Below are 21,493 nucleotides of genomic sequence, written 5' to 3'. Positions count from 1 at the left end.
CTTATAAGCAGCTTGCAAAGCACAGTTGGTCTCTAGTCATTGGGGCAACAGAAGAAGAAGAGTCAAGAACAGGAGTTGGAGAATATGGGATGTCTGGCCAATTGCCTCCATTAGTAACTGACTTATCTGCCATGAGACCAGACGAACTGGAAGAACCCAGCAACCACTACTAAACATTTTGATCAATGATTCCATAGAAGAATTATAAAACAGGGGACATGTAGAACAGAATTTTAAACTCTCATGGACTGCAGAATTTCTAAAGCCATGGAAGGGAATGAACCCCTAAGCTTACTGCCCTGAGATGACCTTTAACACTTAAATAGGCTTTTTATTGCCAAAACACTATAAAATAGAGAACTAAAGATAAAATCACACATTTCTGCCAGCCACCAAAGCACATTCTTATTATGACATGTTCTTTTCTAGTTTTTATTCAAAAGCACAATATGGCATGGTCTAAGTTCAAAGATAAATATAATTTTTATTCTTTAATTTTCTATTAAGTAGCAGTTTTTGTTGTTGTTTTTAAACTTTTTTATTATGAATTGAGTAAGAGTATTTCTGTTTGTTTGATTGTTTTGAGTGACAGTTTACATGGGAGAACATCAGTTTTACATTCATCGTTTCATTGCAATGATTACAATCTTCTCCGTGCATCATTATTCAACAGTATTTTTGCTTCTATTCCCTCTGTTTGTTTTGTTATGTTTAGTTTTAGGGATGTACACAAAAACACTCAGGAATATATAATCATTTAAACAACCAAAGGGCACATTCTGCAAGCCTGCTTCCTGGCCGCTAGCACCTGGCTACCAACACACAGCCTTTCTCTTTCCATGAGTCTAGAGTCCTCAGCTGCTCTATTTCTCCATGTCTTCATTTCTGCCTCCATCCTTGGTGTTGCTGCTTCTCTGGATGGGGCCTACATTCCACTTGTGTTCTTATCTGTTGATGGTCCTGGACTATAAGATTAACTACTCACCTCTTTTTATTTAAGTAGAAGTTTTGGCATATTTTCCACTCCATAACCATTTCTATTGAAGTAACATAATTTAAATAACAAACTTCCTTGCTATAGAAAGTCTGAATTGCTTTAAAGTTTTAGTGATTATACAAAATGTTTCAGTGAACCTCTTTGTGTATAGCTCCTTTTGAATTGTTGTTGTTAGGTGCCATAGAGTTGGTACCGACTCACAGCGACCTTATGCACAGCAGAACGAAACACTGCCTGATCCTGGGCCAACCTCACTACTGTTGCCATGCTTGAATCCATCAATGTTGTCACTTGGCTAATCCATCTCATTGGGGGGTCTTCCTCTTTTTCTCTGACCCTCCACCTTACCAAATGTGATATCCTTCTCCAGAGACTGGTCCCTCCTGACAATATGTCCAAAGTATGAGAGACAAAGTTTGGCCACGTTGGCCTCTAAGGAGCACTCTGGCTGAACTTCTTCCAAAATGGATCTACTGGTTCTTTTGGAAGCCCATGGCACTTTCAATATTCTTCTCCAACACCATAACTCAAAGGCATCAATTCTTTTTTGGTCTTCCTTATTCACTGTCCAGTACAGAAGCTGAATAAGAGTGGTGAAAGAATATAACCTTGTCACACACCTTTCTTAATTTTAAATTACTTACTTAAAATTAATTTCCAGCAGCACAAGTGCTAAGTCTAGGGATATGAATAGTTAGGTAACTTTGATCACCAGTATATTTATTTTACCAATTTGTATCCAGTAAAATAAACCAGACCTTTAGTATTACCTTTAGTAAACAGTGAATAAGGAAGATCGTAGAAGAATTGATGCCTTTGAATTGTGATGTTGGAGGAGAATACTAAAAGTGCCATGGGCTGCCAAAAGAACAAATAGATCTGTTTTGGAAGAATGCAGCCAGAGTGCTCCTTTGAGGCCAAGATGGCTAAACTTCATCCTCATACTTTGGACATATTGTCAGGAGGGAACAGTCGCTGGAGAAGGATGTCATGCTGGGTAAGGTGGACGGTCAGAGAAAAAGAGGAAGACCCCCAACGAAATGGATCAGCCAGGTGGCAGCATTGATGGGCTCAAGTGTGGCAGCGATAGTGAGGTTGGCCCAGGATTGGACATTATTTCATTCTGCTGTGCATGGGGTCGCTGTGAGTCGGTTCCGACTCGATGGTACCTGACAACAACAACAACAACAAAAGGAACCATACCAATTAAATTGTCAACATAAGCAACACTACAATTTTGGTGGTGGAAGTGCTGGTTGTGGGCCATCGAGTCAGTTCCAACTTATAACAACCTGATATAAGGCTCCCAAGGATGGTAAATCATTATGGGAACAGAAAGCCTTATCTTAATCCCATGGAGTGGCTGGTACATTTGAACTGCTGACCGTGCAGTTAACAGCTCAATGCATAACCCACTATGCTAGCGGGACTCCTTACAATCTTACCAGTGCAACATGAATACCTCCTTCCCTAACTATTTTCCCACCTTCCATAGCGAATGGCACATGCATCATCAGATGATTTTTAGCTTCAGAGGTACTATCCCTTCCTCTTCTAGCCTCTGGTAGGCCCAGATGTTCCTTAGTTTACGGTGGCATAGGTTCAATCTCTGCCTCTGTTGTCACATGATATGCCTTTCCAAGAATATCACTCGGTGTCCTGTCTTTTTAAAGGACACCAATCATTGCATAAATGGCCCACCCTTAATCCATATGATTTTCCATCTCAATATTCTTATCTAACTAAAACTGCAAGTATACTATTTTCAAATAAGATCACATTCTACAGTGGAAGGGAGGCATTATTCAGCCCATTCCATGAACTCTGCATTTTTAGCATGAAGGTTATTTGTTCATGACATATTATGGTATTAATATATCGTTGGGTTTGATTTGCTAGACTTTTGTTTAGAATTTTTACATCCATATTCATGAGACATAGTGGTATATAGTTTTCTTTTCTTTTAATGCCTTTGTCTAGTTCTTTTAAATCAGGATAATGCTGTCTTAAAGAAGGTAATGGGAACTTTTCCTTCCTCCTCACATTTTTTTGGAAAATAGTGTGTAAAATTGATAGCATTCCTTCTCTAAGATGTATGGTGGAATTCACAAGTGAAGCTGTCTGGAGTTTTCTTTTTCGGGACTTGGAGTTTTCTTTGGGGGCAGGTTTTTATAATTCTAATTTCTTTCACAGTTATTGTGGTGCTGTAGGATAAGTACTGGTCTGAAAGTTTGGTTTGAACTGCAAGATCGGTGGTTCAAACTCACCAGCCGCTTCTTGGAAACCCTGTACAGGGTCATTATGAGTTTAAACCAACTCAACAGCACTGAACAACAACCACGATAAGCTTTTAAACTACTACCTCAAAGTCTTTAGAGATATGAACTGACTCAACAGCATACAACAACAACAATAAAAGATTTAAGTCATGCTATATTCCCTGTTTCCTCTTCAGTGAATTTCAGCAGTTTATGCCTTTCAAGGATTTTGTCCATTTTATCTGAGTTACTAATTCATTGGAATAAAGTTGCTTATGCTATTGCATTACTATCCTTTTGATATTTATGAAATAAGAAGCCCTGGTCCTGTAGTAGTTACAAGTTGTGCTGCTAACCACAAGGTCAGAAGTTTGAATCTACCAGTCACTCCATGACAGAAAGCTAAGACTTTCTGCTCTTGTAAAGATGTACAGGTTCAAAAATTCTCTACAGCGTCACTATGAGTCAGATCAGACTCAGTGACACACAGTCACCACCACCACCACCTACATCATCTTTCACATTCCTACAATTAGTCATTTGTGTCTTCTTTCATTTTTTCCTGATCAGTTTGGTTTGGTTTATCAATTTTATTGATCTTCTCAAAGAACTAGCTTTTTAAAAAATGGTGTTAAAATATATATAAAAGACAGTATTTGCTAATTTAACATTTTCATGTTTAAAAATTAGTAACATAACTAAATTAATGTTATGCAACCATCACCAATAATCATTGCCAAATTTTCCATCACCAGAAAGAGAAAATCAGTATTTTCTAAACATTGAATCCCCTGTTCTCCTGCCCCTGGTAACCACTAATAAACTGTGGACTACATACATTTGCCTATTGCTGATATTTCACTTAAGTGAGATCAAACAGTATTTGTCTTTTTGAGTTACTTCACTCAACATAATGTTTTCAAGGATTACCCATGTTGTAGCATGTCTCAGGAGTTCACTTCTCTTTGTGACTGAGAAACACTCTATTGAATGTATGAGCATATGTACCACATGTTATTTAGCCATACACCAGTCTATTAACATTTAGATTTCAAAAAGCTACCTTTGGGATTCATTAATTTTCTCTTTTGTTTTTTGGTTTTCTGTTTCATTGACTGCTATCTTGATCTTTGTTATTTTTTATTTATTTATTTTTGCTTACTTTCGTTTTGATTTGCACTTCTTTTTCACTAGGTCTTTAAACTGGAAGTTGGTGTCATTGATTTGAGGTCCTTCTTTTCTAACGCAGGCATTTGTTGTTGTTGTTGTTAAGTGCCACTGAGTCAGTACTAACTCACAGCACCCTATATATAGCAGGAAGAAACACAACCTGGACCTGCGCCAATCTCACACTCGTTGCTAGGCCTGAGTCCACTGCTGCGTCCACTGTGCCAGTCATCTCATTGGGGGTCTTCCTCTTTTTTCTCAGACCCTCCACTTTACCAAACATGGTATCTTTCTCCATGGACTGGCTCCTCCTGATAACATGTCCAAGTATGAGAGATGAAGTCTGGACATCTTGGCCTCCAATGAACACTCTGGCTGTACTTCTTCCAACACAGATCTGTTTGTTCTTTTGGCAGTCCATGGCTCTTTCAACATTCTCCTCTAACACCATAACTCAAATGCATCAATTCTTCTACGGTCTTCCTTATTCACCGTCCTTCTGTCACATGCATATGAGGTTATTTAAAATACATGGTTCAGATCAGACATACCTTAGTCCTTAAACTGACATCTTTGCTCTTCAACACTTTGAAAAGGTCTTGTGCAGCAAATCTGCCTAATGCAATACATTGTTCGATTTCTTGGCTGCTGCTTCTATGAGTGTTGATGGTCGATTCCAGAAAAATGAAGTCTTTGACAACCTCAATCTTTTCTCCATTTATATGGATGTTATTAATTGGTCCAATGGTGAGGATTTTTGTTTTCTTTACATTGAGGTGCAACCCATACCGAAAGCTGTCATCTTTGATCTTCATCAGTAAGTACTTTAAGTCCTCTTCGCTTTCAGCAAGCAAGGTTGAATCATCTGCATGTCACTGGTTGTTAATAAGTCTCCCTCCATTGCCCCCAATACAGGCATTTAGTGCTATAAAATTTCACCTAAGTCCTGCTATAAGAGCATCCAAAAAATTCCAATATGTGATACATATATATTCAGCTAAAATACTGTATAATGTCCTTTAATAATATCTCCCTATTATCCAGGAGTCCTCATGTGGTGCTGTGGGATAAAGCACTGGACTGCAAGGTTGGTTTGAACTGCAAGTTTGGTGGTTCAAACTCACAAGGTTGTTATGAGTCGGAACCTACTTGATGGCACTTAAAAATAACAATAATTATCCAGGAGTTATTAAGAAGTGTGTAATTTTGTTTCCATTTATAAATAACTAAAGATGTATCTTGAAATATAATGCTTTCTGTGTTAACATAATATCCAAATTAATGCACTAACCACTAAAGCCAGAGATGAGGAAATTAAAGAATTCTACCAACTTCGTCAGTCTGAAATTGATCAAACATGTAATCAAGATGTATTGATAATTACTGGTGATTGGAATGCAAAGGTTGGAAACAAAGAGGAAGGATTAGTAGCTGGGAAATATGGACTTGGTGAAAGAAATGATGCTGAAGATCGCATGATAGAACTTCGCAAGACTAATGACTCAGTACATAACCACCACCACCACCAATGACAAATACTATTTTTTGCAAATAAATTTTTTAAGCAACATAAAAGACAACTATACACATGGACTTCATCAAATAGAATATACAGAAATCAAATTGACTACATCTGTGGGAAGAGATTGTGGAAAAGCTCAATATCATCAGCCAAAACAAAGCCATGGGACTGTGGAAAAGACTATCAATTGCTCATATTTAAGTTCAGGCTGAAGCTGCATAAATTTCAACAAGTCCAGAAGAGCCAAAATATGACCTTCAAACAAATCTTATCTGAATTTAGAGATCATCTCAATAACAGATTTGATGCATTTGACACTAATGACCAAAGACCAGAAGAGCTGTAAGATGACATCAGGACATTAAAATATTTACTGATAGAGATCAAAAACCACAGCCTTCAATATGGATTGCACCTCAATGTAAAGAAAACAAAATCCTCACCACTTGACCAATAAACAACATCCATATAAATGGAGAAAAGACTGAAGTTGTCAAAGACTTCATTTTGCTCGGATCAACCATCAACACTCATGGAAGCAGCAGTCAAGAAATCAAACGACGTATTGCATTAGGCAAATCTGCTGCATGAGACCTCTTTATCATGTTCAGGAGCAAATCTCTTAGTTTGAGGACTAAACTGTTCCTGACTTAAGCCATAGCCTTATATGTATGTGAAAGTTGAGCAATGAATAAGGAAGACCATAGAAGAATTATTGCATTTGAGTTATGGTGCTAAAGAAGAATATTAAAAGTACCTTGGGCTTCATGAGGAACAAACCAATCTGTGTTGGAAGAATTATAGGCATAATGCTCCTCCGAAGCCCGAATGGTGAGATGTGATCTCTCATACTTTGGACATATTATCAGGAAGGACCAGTCCTTGAAGAAGGACATCATGCTTGTTAAAATAGAGGGTCAGCAAAAAAGAGGAAGACCTCAAATGAGATGGATTGGCACAGTGGCAGCAGCAATGGGTTCAAGCTTAACAAAGACTGTGAGAAAGGCGCAGTTTCATTCCATTGTGTATAGGGTCACTGTGAGTTAGAACCAACTTTATGGCACCTAACAACAACAACAATTTGGTTTCCAAATATCTGAGGATATTTTCCAAGGACTTTTCTATTACTGATTTCGAAGGGAATTCCACTGTAATCTTAGAACATAGTTTGAACCATTTAAAATTTATTGAGATTTGCTCTTATCGTAGAATATATGGTCCATTTTGGTAAATGGTCCCCACGCATATAACAAGAATGTGTTCTGTTGTTGGGTTATTTTTGTTGCTGAGTGCTGTCGAGATGGTTCCAACTCATAGAGACCCTGTATAGGGTTTCCGAGGAGTAGCTGGTGAATTTGAACCACGGACCTTGCAATTCAAACCAACTATGCAGTCCAGTGCTTATCCTACAGCGCCATAGCAGGGTATTCTACAAACGTCAATCAGGTCGAGTTGTTCAGATCCTACTATCTTTGCTGATAGTCAGCTTACTGGCTCTGTCAATTACTGTAAGATGCTACTGACATATCTGGCTAGAATTGTTGGTTTGTCTACTTCTCAGTTTTTGTTTCATGTATTATAAGGTCAGTTATAAGGTACATAAATGTTTGAAATTGTTATGTCCTCTTAATTAAGTGATCCATCCCTTCAGCATTATGAAATGAACTTCTGTGTCTCTAGTAAACACATAGTGGGTTAAGTGTTGGGCTACTAACCACAAAGTTGGTGGTTCAAATTCACCAGTTGTTTGATAGGCTTAAGATGAGACTGTATGCTACCATAAAGATTTATCATTTCAGAAATCCTGTGAAGCCGTTCTACTTTGTACTATAGGGTAGCTCTGACTGGAAATTGCCTGGAAGGCAGTGGATGATGTGGAGAATCTCCCATTCAGTCCATCAGTGTATGTGTATTAGAAATCAGATATTGTAGCATTCACTTCTAGAAGTTTCAGAGAGATTTCTTTTTCTACATCTTCCATGTCTCTCCTTAACTTTTTGAATGTAGACAATGCAGTTACAATAACTGTTTCAATCTTCTCTGTTAATTCTAGCATTTGTGCCAATTCTGGTACCTTCTGATTGACAGATTATTCTCATCATAGAGTCCTATTCACATGCCTCTTCATCTTCATCCTCTTCACATGCATATCCTCCCTTGTCACATGCCTAGCGATCTTTGGTTGAATGCCAGATATTGTGGATTTTACCTTGTTGGGTGCTAGATATTTCTGTTTTCTGTAAATCCTTTCAATTTTCCCAGATACATTCTCACCCTACCCCTTTCTCATCAGCTGCCCTTCCTTTGAAACTCTATTCTTCACTTCACTTCCTACAATTATTCTATCTTATTTTCTCTAATTTGTATTCTTCTTTACCTATTCACTATTGAAAGAAAAAAGAAGTATTTGAGAAGTAACAAAAACTCTAGATCAGTAATCCTCACCTTGTGACATTTTGGGTGAGAAAATTCTTTGTTGTGCAGGCTGCCTTGTGTAATGAAGGACTCTTGAGTGGCATCACTGGCCACTCCTGACTAGTAGCCCCTCTCCTAATTGTGACAATCAAAATGTCTCCAGATATTGCCAAATGTTCACAGGGAGACAAAGTCACACCTGATTGAAGACGACTGTCCTAGACTGACTTTCTTTGGCCAGCTCAGAAAACAGTGTGATATCTTGATGAATGTTCCCGTAGTGGCTCTCCTCTGGTAAATAAAAAACGAGAGAAGAAGATTCTAATCTTCGGTACTGTTTTAAAAGTATATGACCAACAAAAGTATGCTAGAGTGATACTTCCAAAAGAGGCCTGAGAGAAATTCATTTGTGGGAGTGACACAGGATTGGTTTATTTTAATATTTTCTTCAGGTTGATTTATTCAGTGCCACCAATGTGACCAGCTAGAAGGATACAGAATATAGCAATGTAATGCTATTAGACCCACATTAAATCTCTTTTACAAATAAAACACAGTATTTAAAATTAAAATAAATTGATGCCAAAAATAGGCCAGGAAGAAATTCGATGCGGGGATGAAAATGAGGTAAGGGGAAGAGAGAAATCACACAAATAGCACAAGAAACTAGAACCTCTTGTTCTAGAAAAAGGGATAGTCCCCTGGTGCGGCACTCACCTGTGGTTGACACAACATTCTCTGGACTTTCGCTGCACAGCTTTGACAACAGGCTGGTCTTGCCAGAACCCGTGAGGCCTATGCAAACCAGGTCATATTCTGGTCGTGCAGGTGGTGGTCCCTTGCAGCAGAGTGCTCTAAAACACTGCCAGAAGAGGAAAGAGAAAAGCCCTTTTAAAGAAGACCGTGGAAACAAATCAAGGAACATTTGACATGATTAAATCAATGTTAATAAGTAATTAAACAATCTAATGGTAACTTTAAAATGGAGAAGACTGGAGGTCACCAACCCCCTTAACCAAGTGATCGATGTTAGCAGCACCAGGTAGGAAATACTGAGAGACTCTACAAGCCACCGTCCTGCTGTGACTGATGCGCTGTCAGGGACACAACAGCATTCTGCTGCCTTCATGCCAAACGATGCACAAAAAAGCAACCTGAGATGCGTACTACAAAACCACTAGTCTGGGCCCGGCCACAGTTCCCTTGTGGAGCAGGGTGTGGAGTGTCTGCGGAGTCTGGAAGTTGCACTGTTCCTTGGGGACGCGGGTGAGTGCACGGCCCTGGACTTGTTTTTCTGAGATGGCCACGCCTGCGGAGAAGGCCGTGACCTACTACACCCTAGAGGAGATCCAGAAGCACAACAACAGCAACAGCACCTGACTCATCCTGCACCCCAAAGTGTACGATCTCACCAAGGTCTTGGAGGAGCACCCTGGTGGAGAAGAAGTTTTAGGGGAACAAGCTGGTGGTGATGTTACTGAGAACTTTGAGGCTGTTGGTCACTCTATAGATGCTAGTGAAATGTCCCAAGCATACATCATCGGAGAGCTTCATTCAGATGACAGACCAAAGCTAGCTAAACCTTCGGAAACTCTCATCACGACTTTCGATTCTAATTCCAGCTGGTGGACCAATTGGTTGATCCCAGCCATTTCGACCCTGGTGGTAGCCATGATGTACTGCATGTATAGCAGAAGACTAACCCCTTCTCAGAGGGCAAGGAAGGACGGACTGAGAAGCCACTGCAATGTTGTATGGGGAAGGGCAGAGTCGTCCACTGAAAATGATTGCAACGTGCCTGTCCCCCACTCTCTCTCCTACATTAGAAATACAACAAAATGAAAAGGGCCATTCTGTTCTGTCTGTTCTTGGACTTGTCTTTCAGAGAGTGCTTTTTTATTCATCAACCTTATTTGGATGTTTCCCTCTATATAACTCAGTCATGTGATCGTTAAAAAAATCATCTGGTATTGACCCTGTCCCACCATGCGTGCCTGTCTGCTTGGCACACCATTGTCTGTGGCATTCAGAATGCCTTGCTCATGAAGCAACGTCCCTTAGTGTTCTTGTCCTCTAGACCTGAAGGCAGGTGTGACCTGAAGTAAGAAAAGACATCTCCTTGAACGTCTTTGCATCTCATTCACTGACCAAGGACCTCAAGTTTCTGGAAAGCATAGCCTAAGGGTTTCTAGCTGTTGTTTTACCAGAAAAATCGGTGAGAAAAAGAAAAGGTAGGAGCCATAAAAGAGGCTTCACTTCTTCTCTGATCAGGAACACAGTGCCATAAATGCCCTTGAACTCTGAGAGAAAACCACATCTGCCCACTTTCTTGGCTTCAAAATAGCCTTCCAAGGACATTCTCAGTATTGTGAGTTACACATCTTAACAACATTTTTTAATTAAAGGCCAAATTGTTGCTTCCCCAATTTGTCAACACCCAAATATTAAGGAGGATATAGATCATTTGGAATTGCTCTTGGAAGAAATGCTGCTGCAGTGAGGACCACTGTGCGTCAGTGAGGTTCTGTCCACCCTCTTCTCACTGGCAGCTCAGGACAGGCTGGCACGGTCACCTTATCATCCATTTGCTGTTCTCTACCCCAATCTTTTTGTCTTTTAAACTTGGGAACCTGAGGGATACATTTATTAGATTCCAAGTGCTTCATAGTTAGACATGATCATGTTTGTCTACTGGCACGTTAGCCACATAAGCAATAGAGTTCTTCAGAAACGGCTAAAACTCAGGGACAGAATTGTGTACTATTGCAGAGTCTAGATTTTTATAATCAATGGCGTGCATCCCCCTGTCTTCTCTTGATTTGTCACTGAAACCTAGAGTGAATGTGGGCATAGGGGTGGGGAAGGGTGGCTGTACTGTAGGTAAAACATTAGCTTGCAAGAGAATCTTTTATTCCGATTTTAATAAACATCCCTGTAACGAAAAAAATAAAACACACAAAAAAACTAGCCTGTTCTCCCCTAAAAGAGCAGTGCCTTCAAATTCAAAGAAAAGTTGAGGATATCTTCCAGGTTGAAGATGAACTAAGCTTACAAATGAAACGTAGGGCATCCAGATTGGATCCTGAATCAGGAGGGGAAAATGCCATAAATGACCTGTTGGGACAGATGTAGAAAATTCAATATAGACAGCACATCAGATAATAACGGACCGCCACCATGCTGATTCTGACTCACAGCCACCCTTACGGGACAGAGGAGAGCTGTTCCTTGGAATTTCTGAGACTATAAATCTTTATGGGAACACCTGTCTCATCGACTGCATCTTTCTCCCTCAGAATGTCTGGTGGATTTGAATGACCTGCCAACCTTGGGTTAGCAGTCCAATGCCTAACCCATGGTGCCACTAGGTTCCTTATATAATTGTTGTTGTTCAGCTGGTTCCAACTCACAGTGACTCTGTACAGAGTTTCTGAAGGAGTGGCTGATGGGTTTGAACCACCATCCTTTTGGTTAACAGTCCAGTGCTTATCCTACAATGCCACAAATTTAATTCTATTGTGGTTATATAAGGAAAATATTTATTCTTGGAAAACAGCTCAGTATTTAGAGGCAAAGAGTCTTGGTATCTGCAATTACCTGGTTCAAAAAAATCTAAATCTCTATTGCTTCACCTAAAGCAGGGGTGGAGAATGCCCAGGCTGCTGTTCAGATGTCGTTGTTGTTAATTATCATTGAATCGGTTCAGACTCATAGTATACATATATAGGATTCCTAAGGAATAGTTGGTGGGTTTGAACTGCCGCCCTTGTGATTTGCAGTCCCTTGCTGATCCTGTAGGCCCTCAAAATCATTTGGTCTCACCCTGCCAAGGCAACTGCAATCCAGCCATCACATTAAGTGCCATCAAGTTGGTTCTGACTCATAGTAACTCTGTGCAGCATTTCCAAGAAGCAGCTGGTGAGTTTCAACTACCAATTTTGTGGTTCAAACTGACCTTGCAATCCAGTGTTTTATGTACCATGGAGTTGGTTCTGCCTCACAGTGACCCTGTATAGGGTTTCCGTGGCTGCAAATCTTGACAGCAGCAGAAAGCCTCATCTTTCTCCCTCAGTACCGGATAGTTTCAAACGGCTAACCATGAGAGTAACAGCCCAACTCATAACCACTGTGGCTATCAGAGCTCCCTAGCCATCACATTGTTGTTGTTGCTATGTGCCATGCAGTTGGTTCCGACTCATAGCGACCCTGTGCCGGGTTTCCGAAGCTGTAAATCTTTACGGGAGCAGAAAGTCTCACCTTTCTCCCATGGTACAGCTGGTAGTTTTGAACTGCTGACCGTGAGATTAGTAGCCCAATTCATAACCACTACGCTACCAGAGCTCCTTAGCCATCACATTGTTGTTGTTAAGTGCCATCGAGTTGGTTCCGACTCATAGCGACCCTGAACAGGGTTTCCGAGGGTGTAAATCTTTACGGGAGCAAAAAGCCTCATCTTTCTCCCACAGAGCAGCTGGTAGTTTCAAACTGTTGACTTTGTGGTTCGCAGCCCGATTCGTAACCACTATGCTACCAGAGTTCCTTAGCCATCACATTTTGTTGTTGTTGTTAAGTGCCATCGAGTCGGTTCCGACCCATAGCGACCCTGTACACATTAGGGGTGAATTAATTAAATGTTTGACCAAATACAGCAGGCTAATTTTTAAGCTGATCACTTTGTACGGCCTGTGAATGATGCTGTAAGTATCCAACTGGCCCTTGGCAGTAAACAGGTTCTTCAGCCCTGACCTAAGGAGTCTCTGAGTGATGCACTGTCAGCTGCTAAGAAAAAGGCTGGTGGTTTGAGACCACTCAGCGGTAATTCAAAAGACAGACCTGGTGTTTCAATTCCAAAATATCAGTCACTGAAAACTCCACGGAGAACAGTTCTATTCTAACATACACAAGGGTCCCATGAATCATAATTGGCTTGATGGCAACTAGCATTTCTCTGTTGACGGCACTTAACAACACAACATATAATGGAAGCTGTAGTAAATCAAACATGGTAATATGTTAGTGACTGGTGGAGCCAAGTGAAGACTATGCAAGGACATTCTGTGTACTAATCTGACAAATCTTTAAGACAATTTCAAAATAAAGTTTATTTTTTTTTAAAATTATTAAATAGAATCTCTGTCTGTCTGCATCACTACCTACAAAGTCTTACTATCTATATTCTGTTGCAAGTGCCCTTACCTCAGGATAACATGACCCTTTGTAGAGCTTGTGCACCACATAAACCTGTTTCCTCTGTGAAAAATCGGTCAAGGCGATTCAGGAGACCGGATGCCACTCATGTTATTTGTACTGATTGAGGATATCTTCCTTTATATGTTCTAAATGTCCAGTTCTTCCCTTTCTACTTCCAGGATGGCTTTATCAACTTTAGAGATATTACTTAATGGCTGTTACCACCTCAGTGTCTTTCATCTTTACTTATTCAACATCCACTTATGAGGGATCAACTAAGGGAGAGAGGAAGGAGACTTCTGGGTCACCTGAAGATCATGAGAACAGAGACCTATGAAACGCCTGAGCTGCTTCACTCATACAGATAAAATCGGAGGCCTTACTGACAGCCATGCTCTCATAAATCCAGCTGGCTAGTTCCTTTCTCACTTCTCATACGTAGCCATGTAAACTCTAAAAAGCTAATAGGATCTGTCCCTCCTTTCCAACACCAGTTACCATCACCTGGACCATATCGATATTCTTCCAACTGGCCTCAGTATATTGATTCTCGCCTTCTCTATCCCCACACTGCAGGCACTGTGATCACTTGTAAAAGATGTATCTGTTTCTAGCTTCTTAAATTCCCTCAGTGACTCACCACTGCTCTTGTGTCCAAACCATTACCATGGTGTTCAAGGTACTTCCCAATCTGCTCCAAATAACCACCTCCCCTACCCTGTTTCATCTCCCATACTCCTCTCTCTCTGTCCTCACTCTAGCCATGCTGACCTTCCTTCACCCCAGTCCCTTTGCCTATGCTGTCAGCTCTTCCTTCAACTCATGGCTTATCTAACTCCTCATCAGTTTTCAGACCTCAGCTTCAGCACCCTTCTTCACTGCAGCTGCTCTCATCCTGAGATCAGATTAATGCTTCTTACCCAGCTCTTATAGCTCCATTATGAACCCATCACACTGAAAAGTACAGTGTCTTATTCCACACCAGCCTGTAGGGGCAGTCCAGTGTGGCACTGTGGGGTATTGCACTGGACCACATGGTCGGTGGTTCAAATTTACTAGCTACTCCTCAGAAACCCTATACAGGACCACTGTGAGTTGGAACCAACTTGAAGGCACTTAACAACAGCAACAGTGAATAATTTGGCACAGACTCTATTCTCAATAACTGATGAATGAAGACTGAATGACAGAACAAGGTAGACAGGAGAATACTTAGACAATTTTGCATGGGCTAAATGGGGCAGAGGTAAATAGTGATGTATGCTCAACCTTGGAACAACAGGGCTCTGTGATACAGGGATCGAGGCATAGTCTGAATGAGTTAAAAAAGGGAAATAATGTTAAGACGCTTGACTGTCTTATGAATATTGGTTTCCCTTGGCTACTATTGTAAAATAGACACTTGAGTGCGATGGAAAGGAATATCATGAAACATGATTGCAGAAGCTTGGGAGCCTGTCTTCAGTGTATAATTCTTTGGAACACCTAAACTGGGTTCTGGAACTTGTCCAGTGAAATAGGCTTCTTGCAGCACCTTCGTAGTATATAGGAACTTTGGTGAAATCCTGAGCCCCATCCAGAACCTTCTGAGGTGGGACATTTCCACTTGAAAGGACAAGTAGACCAGCCTGGAGCACCTATAGGAACAGAAGATATTTCTTGAAAGAAAGACCACCAGGAAAAATGCTAAATACAAATTGCAGTCTGATGGTCTACTACAAAAACAAGCAAGCTGTTCGCTGGGGAGCCATCAAGGCAAGCAATCAAATCCCTTCAGGGCAAACCCCGCCTTCAAGATTGAAACTCAAAGGGAACACACGAGCAGGCATGTAAGCTTGCTGATGACCACATTGGTCTACTGGTGAGCGGAAGAGGGGAAAAGGCAGCAATGAAGATATTGGTTCCATAGACTCCCATCATCCTGGAGATGAGAGAGAAAAGAAGAAGGGCTGTTTGGTCCAAAGAATGGTGAGACCTGGGGACTCGTGGGCCCATGGACAAGGACCTAGCCACAGAGGGCTAAAGCTGAAAGTGAAGTATCTAGCTTATAGATACTTCACTTTCAGGAGGGGAGATGCACAAGAATGCCCAAACTTGCAGATAGTACTCATTTGACCTAGCTTTGATGACTTGATGATCAGAACTTGACTAGAGGAAGATAAAAAAAATTTTGATAAAGGAAGCAAGTATAAATTGTTACAATTTGATGAACTTGACATATACTTATGGATGCAGTAGCTCAAAATACCAACTGACAAGGAAGGAGTCTTCATATCAAGTATCAATCCTATCCCCTCTATATACAGGGTACATAGGGACAGATAACCTAGATACTGGCTATCTAAAAAGGGGGGGGGCTATAAAGGCAGGAAGTGACTGGCTTACAAGTTTTCAAGAGGGAGTTTAGTTTCAGAGAATGTCACAGAAGGAAGAATCCCTACTGAATAGTTCTCATCTTGTCTAGATGGGCATGGTGAAAGGCGATGGGGATAATGTTCTTATGACTCAATAATAATTGTTTTCATGACTAATTGTGACTGTCACAACTGTAAAGGTAGAAGTTTTGTAACAAAAACAGGGGAGTAGTTAATCTTACAGGTCAGAAACAGAGGCCCCTAGGACCAGCAAAGGAGAAGAGCATAAGTGGAATGTGAGACCCTATCCTGAGAATCAGCAACACCATAGGTGGAGGCAGAAATGAGGACATGGAGACAGGGAGCAGCTGAGGACTCTAGACTTATGTAAAGAGAAAGGCTGTGTGCTGGTGGCCAGGGGGCAGGCTTGTAGAATGTGCCCTTTGGTTGTTTAAATTTTTATATATTCTTGAGTGTTTTGGTATACATCTCCCCCCACCCCCTCAAAAAACCCCAGAGGGAACAGCAGCAAATACTGTTGAATAATGATGCATGGAGGAGACTGTAATCATTGCAATGCAACGATGAGTGTAAAACCGATATTCTCCCATGTAAACTATTACTCAATTCACAATAAAAACTTTAAAAAAAAAGAATGAGTGACATTTACATTTTACCTAAGAAAATTTGTAAAAAGTGCCAAAGCTAATAGAAGTTTGATCTATGTTCTCTCTCTGAGAGACCCCCAAGGATTTAAGAAAATAGTGCCAAAATAAGAAAAACTCTTCACTTCGTCACTTCTTTGTCAGAAGTTATTCCAGCCCCCTCCCCCACCTAAAAAAACTTGGATTCAATCTGTAGGATCTAGTTTCTCAGTAGAATATGGCTTCCTTTTGTCCTAAATTCATTTTTCCTCAGCTTTTCTGCCTATTCTCAGTAAATAACTCTATGATCATCAAATCTGTATTCTTCATGGACTTATTAACTCTAGTCATATTTCCTCTCACTCTTTTCAAGCCCAAGGAGTCCTAATTATTTCAGTATGCCTTCATATAGTCACCCCTCCCACTCTTTCATCCTATTAGTTGCTCTTTGGCCATATTTTAGTTCCATTATGCCTTCTCCTACTTAATGACCACAATTATAAACAGCATTCTAGATGCCAACACATCACATGCCAGATTCTTATGAAGACTGGCTGATATTGTCTGACTTTTTGTAGGCTTTTTCTTATTTATGACAAAATTAGTCTTCCAGGAGCATGATGAGAGTTGTCCTTATTGCACATATTGATTCTCTCCAAGACAGCCCCTGGCTCACAGCTACTGACACTCAGGAGAGCTCAGCAGGTATAGATAGCTATGGCAGACAATCACACAAATCCACAATCATTCCTCCTCCTGGACTGGTTTGTCCTTGATGAGGACCCTGTTCTTGGTTTGGAGACCTCTATTTTTCTCAGCTCTCCTGCCAGAATTTCTCTGGACTAGGTCATGTACAGAAACTAGCGCAACTACCCTGGTCCGAATTACCATTCTAATTTTAAATGTAAAATGAAATTGTATGTGACTGATTACTATATTGCTCTGTTTAAATTATTTATATAACAATATTACTCTATTACTCATCATATTTTACCCCAATGTTTCAAAATTTCATCTGGGTGTTTAAAAAAAAAAAAAAAAAATCTACAGTGTAAAAACTTTGCAGCTGAACACAGAACCAGCCATCTCACCTGTTAATTTACTAGCGAACATCTTGCTCCCTTCTCTTTTCTCTCCTCTCTTTATATTCGCTCCAGCCTTGCCATCTCTACTCTGTGGAGTCAACCACACAGAGGGTAAAGACAGCCCACATGGCATCTCCCTCTAACCTCTCCCTTGAAATCCAGACTCTGCATTTCCAACTGTCCTGGAAGAAGCCCAAATAAATCTTAAGAAAACAAAAGACCCCCACCCCCAAAACAAAAATAAAAAAACAATGGGCTATGGAAATCAGACATTTTGACGGTTAGAACATAAAGACTAGATTAACAATTATTACAAGGTTGAATATCTGAAATAAATCATACTGTATGAGTCACAGAAATAGTATCAGATTTTAAACCATCCTATTAAGAAAATGCTTAAAAGACAGAATGTTCAAGTTTTCAAAGTCAGTTCCTGAAAATTGTACAGATTCTTTATTGGCTTTTCCTTTAAAAACTTAATGAAGCTTTGGATCTCATAGTCAATTTACTTAAAATTACTCATTTTGGCCTCTAGACTATACTGTACCAAAGTTCATTGTGTTTGTCTCCTAAAGCAGTTCTTGCATTGTTAAGAGTAAGCCCCTTTCACTGTTGTACAATGCTAAGCACAATGCTGTCGGCAGTCCTGACAGCAAGTGGCAAACTCAGACTTCATTCCCAGGCCAGACACTAACGCATTGTATAACTCTGTTCAAGTCCCATAAACCTAGCCAGGATTCAGTTTCCCCATGATTAACCAGTAACATTTTAACACTAGCTCCCAATTCCTTTCTCCAAGAGGATATTGTGGCACAGTAGCTCAATGCAGTATGCTAAGAAAGGCACCATAACAACTGGCAAATAACCATTCACCATGATGCTCATTTTCCAAACTATTACCTGGGGAGAGAGTTACCTTGGACCAGGGACAGACAGCCCCACATGGAGTCTAGACTGCCCCTCCCATCAGCCCACAGTCGCTTCCACCTGCTCCATGTGATCCTAGTTCAACTCAAAACACTAAAGACACACAACCCTTGGCCCTCACTTGCAACAGGGAATAGAAAGCAGGGCCAACCGGCATTGTAACTGCACCCTCTAGGGGGTGTAACCAAGGTCATGGTCTCCATTGCCTGAACTGCTGCAGTTCACAGGCCTTTTTACATAGTGTCAGCTATGACTTGCTCATTTTAAAAAGAATCCAGCGTATCTATGCTATTATGTCAGGACACAGGATGTTTTCTCCAAGCAGGCATCCACAAGCTCCTACCCACAGAGTGCGTGTGAGAAAACAGTGTGACAAGGTCTGGGGAGAATTCAAAGATTGAAATCACAAGCAATAATCTGTCTCTTATCTGATTTTTAGCTGACATATTTGCTAAACGGCTTTTAAGTTTTAAGAATGTTTTTTTAAAACCTTAGGAATATTTCACTTAACACTTTTGAGGAAGAAGGAGGTTTACCAAATGCACTATAGATATTCATAAACAAAAGATAAAACTGCAAGGGTAAAATGAGAACTGCATTTCAGTGTGGAGGCCTACCACTAAGGCAGAAAGATCATCTTTAAATGCCCCAATCCGTTTGGGAACAATGTCAGACAGATGGCCAATTTGGCAGGGCACTGTTAGGTACTCAGCGAGTAACTGTTCAACAAATCCACACTGTAAAGCATTAATGAAGCACTTAACTGTCTCTGGCATTTCCCTTAACACTGTCACCTTAATTTGACTCCACTTACTCTGGTAGCATAGTGATTACGAATCGGGCTGTGAACCTCAAGGTCAGCAGTTCGAAACTACCAGCTGTTCCACAGGAGAAAGATGAGGCTTTCTGCTCCTGTAAAGATTTACAGCCTCAGAAACCGTGTACAGGTTCACTGTGAGTTGGAACCGACTCCACGGCACATAACAACAACCATCCTCCTGATAACTCACCCGTCCCTCAATTGAGTCAGCACTGTTTCTGTGTCGTCCTAGTGCTGTGCATTCAGCATGGAAGCCCTCCCCAACCTTTCCGATTTGAATTCCTATCTGCGTAAATGTCACCTCTTCTGGGGAGCCATCCCCAGTTCCCACAAAGACAATGAATTCTTTTCATCCATTCCTTGGTCCTTCACACATTTCTAGGACTGAGTTAATATGACACCACAGATTTTTGGTTTAGTTTTTGTTTTTCCCCTAACTAGAAGATTTATTAGATGACAACTACACACGTAGATCCAAAACATACTCCTTCTTGATCCTGTTACTGGTTCAAAATGCTTAATTTTGCAGCTACCGAGGGTAGCCAGGCGCCACAGCAGAGGAGCAGACACATCCTGCAATTTCATAGCTCTTGACAGGGTCCGGCTTAAAAGCCTCCCACTCTGGCACGGGCCCGGCGCAGTGCCAGCATTTCCTACCATCCTGTGTCACTAAATTCCCAGACTTCTGGGACATGGCATTTGTTTCAATTGATGCTCTGTTTTTCATCATGAATACATGATTTTATTCTGAGCATGATTTCAATTTGACTGAAGCTCGCATAGTTGCTGGAACATTTTCTTCAGTCAGCTTCTGGACTTTCCCCCCCAGCCACACAGTCACTGCCTGAGCCCTGCTCTGTCTCCTCATTTAAATACGGGTCTCGCAGAACAAAAACACAGGGTCTCCTATAAAAAGGCAGGTTTTTTTATGTACAGCCCTCGGGTGGGTCTTAGTACAGAGCTCAATAAGTATGAATTCGATTAACAGAAAATTCCTTCAGTGGATATCTCAAAGCAAGAGAAAACTCACCCATAACTTCTAATTGATATATTTCTTAGGTAGATTGGTTTCAAAAGCAAAAACCTGTATATTGGGATTCTAACAAATTCTTATAATGAAAAAAAAAAAGTTTTTCAAAAAATGTCGTATTCTAGAAGTGTTTTCTAACATTAAACTTGTCCAATGAATAAAATACTTAAGATTCATTTAAATATCAAAATCTGATTGAAAATAAAATATTTCCCAACTTTCTAATAGTCAAATATGAGTCTGTCTTGAAAATACTACCAAAATATTTTACAGGATTTCTAAGAGCTGTACAAACTCTGGAAGAGCTATGAAGACAAATGATGCCTTAATAACTTACAAACAAAACCAAAGACAGCTCACACTATTGAGCACCAAATACAGTTAACGCTCATTATTTCCAACAGTTGGTTTCTATAAATGCAATGTGAACATTGGATTAGTGAAACTGAACCACTTCTCCTAAGGGAGACACAGGATTGGGTTCCTGTGCACCTCAAATCCTAATACTTTTGTCAACCAATCAGTGCATAACCATGTTTTACGTGTGTTTCTGTTTAAAGACACCTGGAGTGGCACTGTAGGATAATCCACCACCTCAATGATACATAACAAAAACAGCAATAACTTAAAATATATGAGGGGGCTTCAAAACGTTTGTGGAAAATGCTATTATCTTTTCATTCAATTTTTTCACAAAAATTTTAAAAGATCCTTCTTATTGTTCATTCATTAACATTGAATTTGTGGCCAACGTCACTATCACTCATGCTTGAACAAAGCTTACTTTCCCAGTTAGGCACATTGCAGCCTTTTTGCACTTAGGAACATTAAACAACACTTCAGCACTATGGTTGAGGATCATTTTAAATAGCACATTCATGAACAAAGAACAGGAAAAGGTAAAAACCATGGCACCATGTAGACATCTGTCTACACTCTGAGACCTGAAACAAGAAGACAGAGCGATGCCTGGTTCAACCTCAGCTGGGAACGTGACTCACAGTGTTCACTGCCCTGCGTATGTCTGTGACTTCCCATAACAGTACTGCAGTGATTTTGGAGATAGATAGATAGATAGATAGAT

The 21,493-nt window shown here is 40.4% G+C and overlaps 1 protein-coding gene and 1 pseudogene across 1 annotated transcript in view; one reads left to right on the top strand and one right to left on the bottom strand.

Annotated features, from left to right (window-relative positions):
* Positions 1-21,493, bottom strand: part of ARL15 (ADP-ribosylation factor-like 15) — a 685,847-nt gene that overhangs the window by 443,173 nt on the left and 221,181 nt on the right. The window contains exon 2 of the mRNA XM_006865739.1: positions 9,077-9,221. Coding sequence (XP_006865801.1) covers positions 9,077-9,221 — 145 coding nt within the window. The remainder of the gene's footprint in view (positions 1-9,076; positions 9,222-21,493) is intronic.
* On the top strand, positions 9,659-10,201 carry LOC102833531 (annotated as a pseudogene).

This window comes from Chrysochloris asiatica, unplaced genomic scaffold (assembly GCF_000296735.1).
Source record: "Chrysochloris asiatica unplaced genomic scaffold, ChrAsi1.0 scaffold00082, whole genome shotgun sequence".
Lineage (NCBI taxonomy): Eukaryota > Metazoa > Chordata > Mammalia > Afrosoricida > Chrysochloridae > Chrysochloris > Chrysochloris asiatica.
This window is presented reverse-complemented; position numbering and strand designations above follow the sequence as displayed.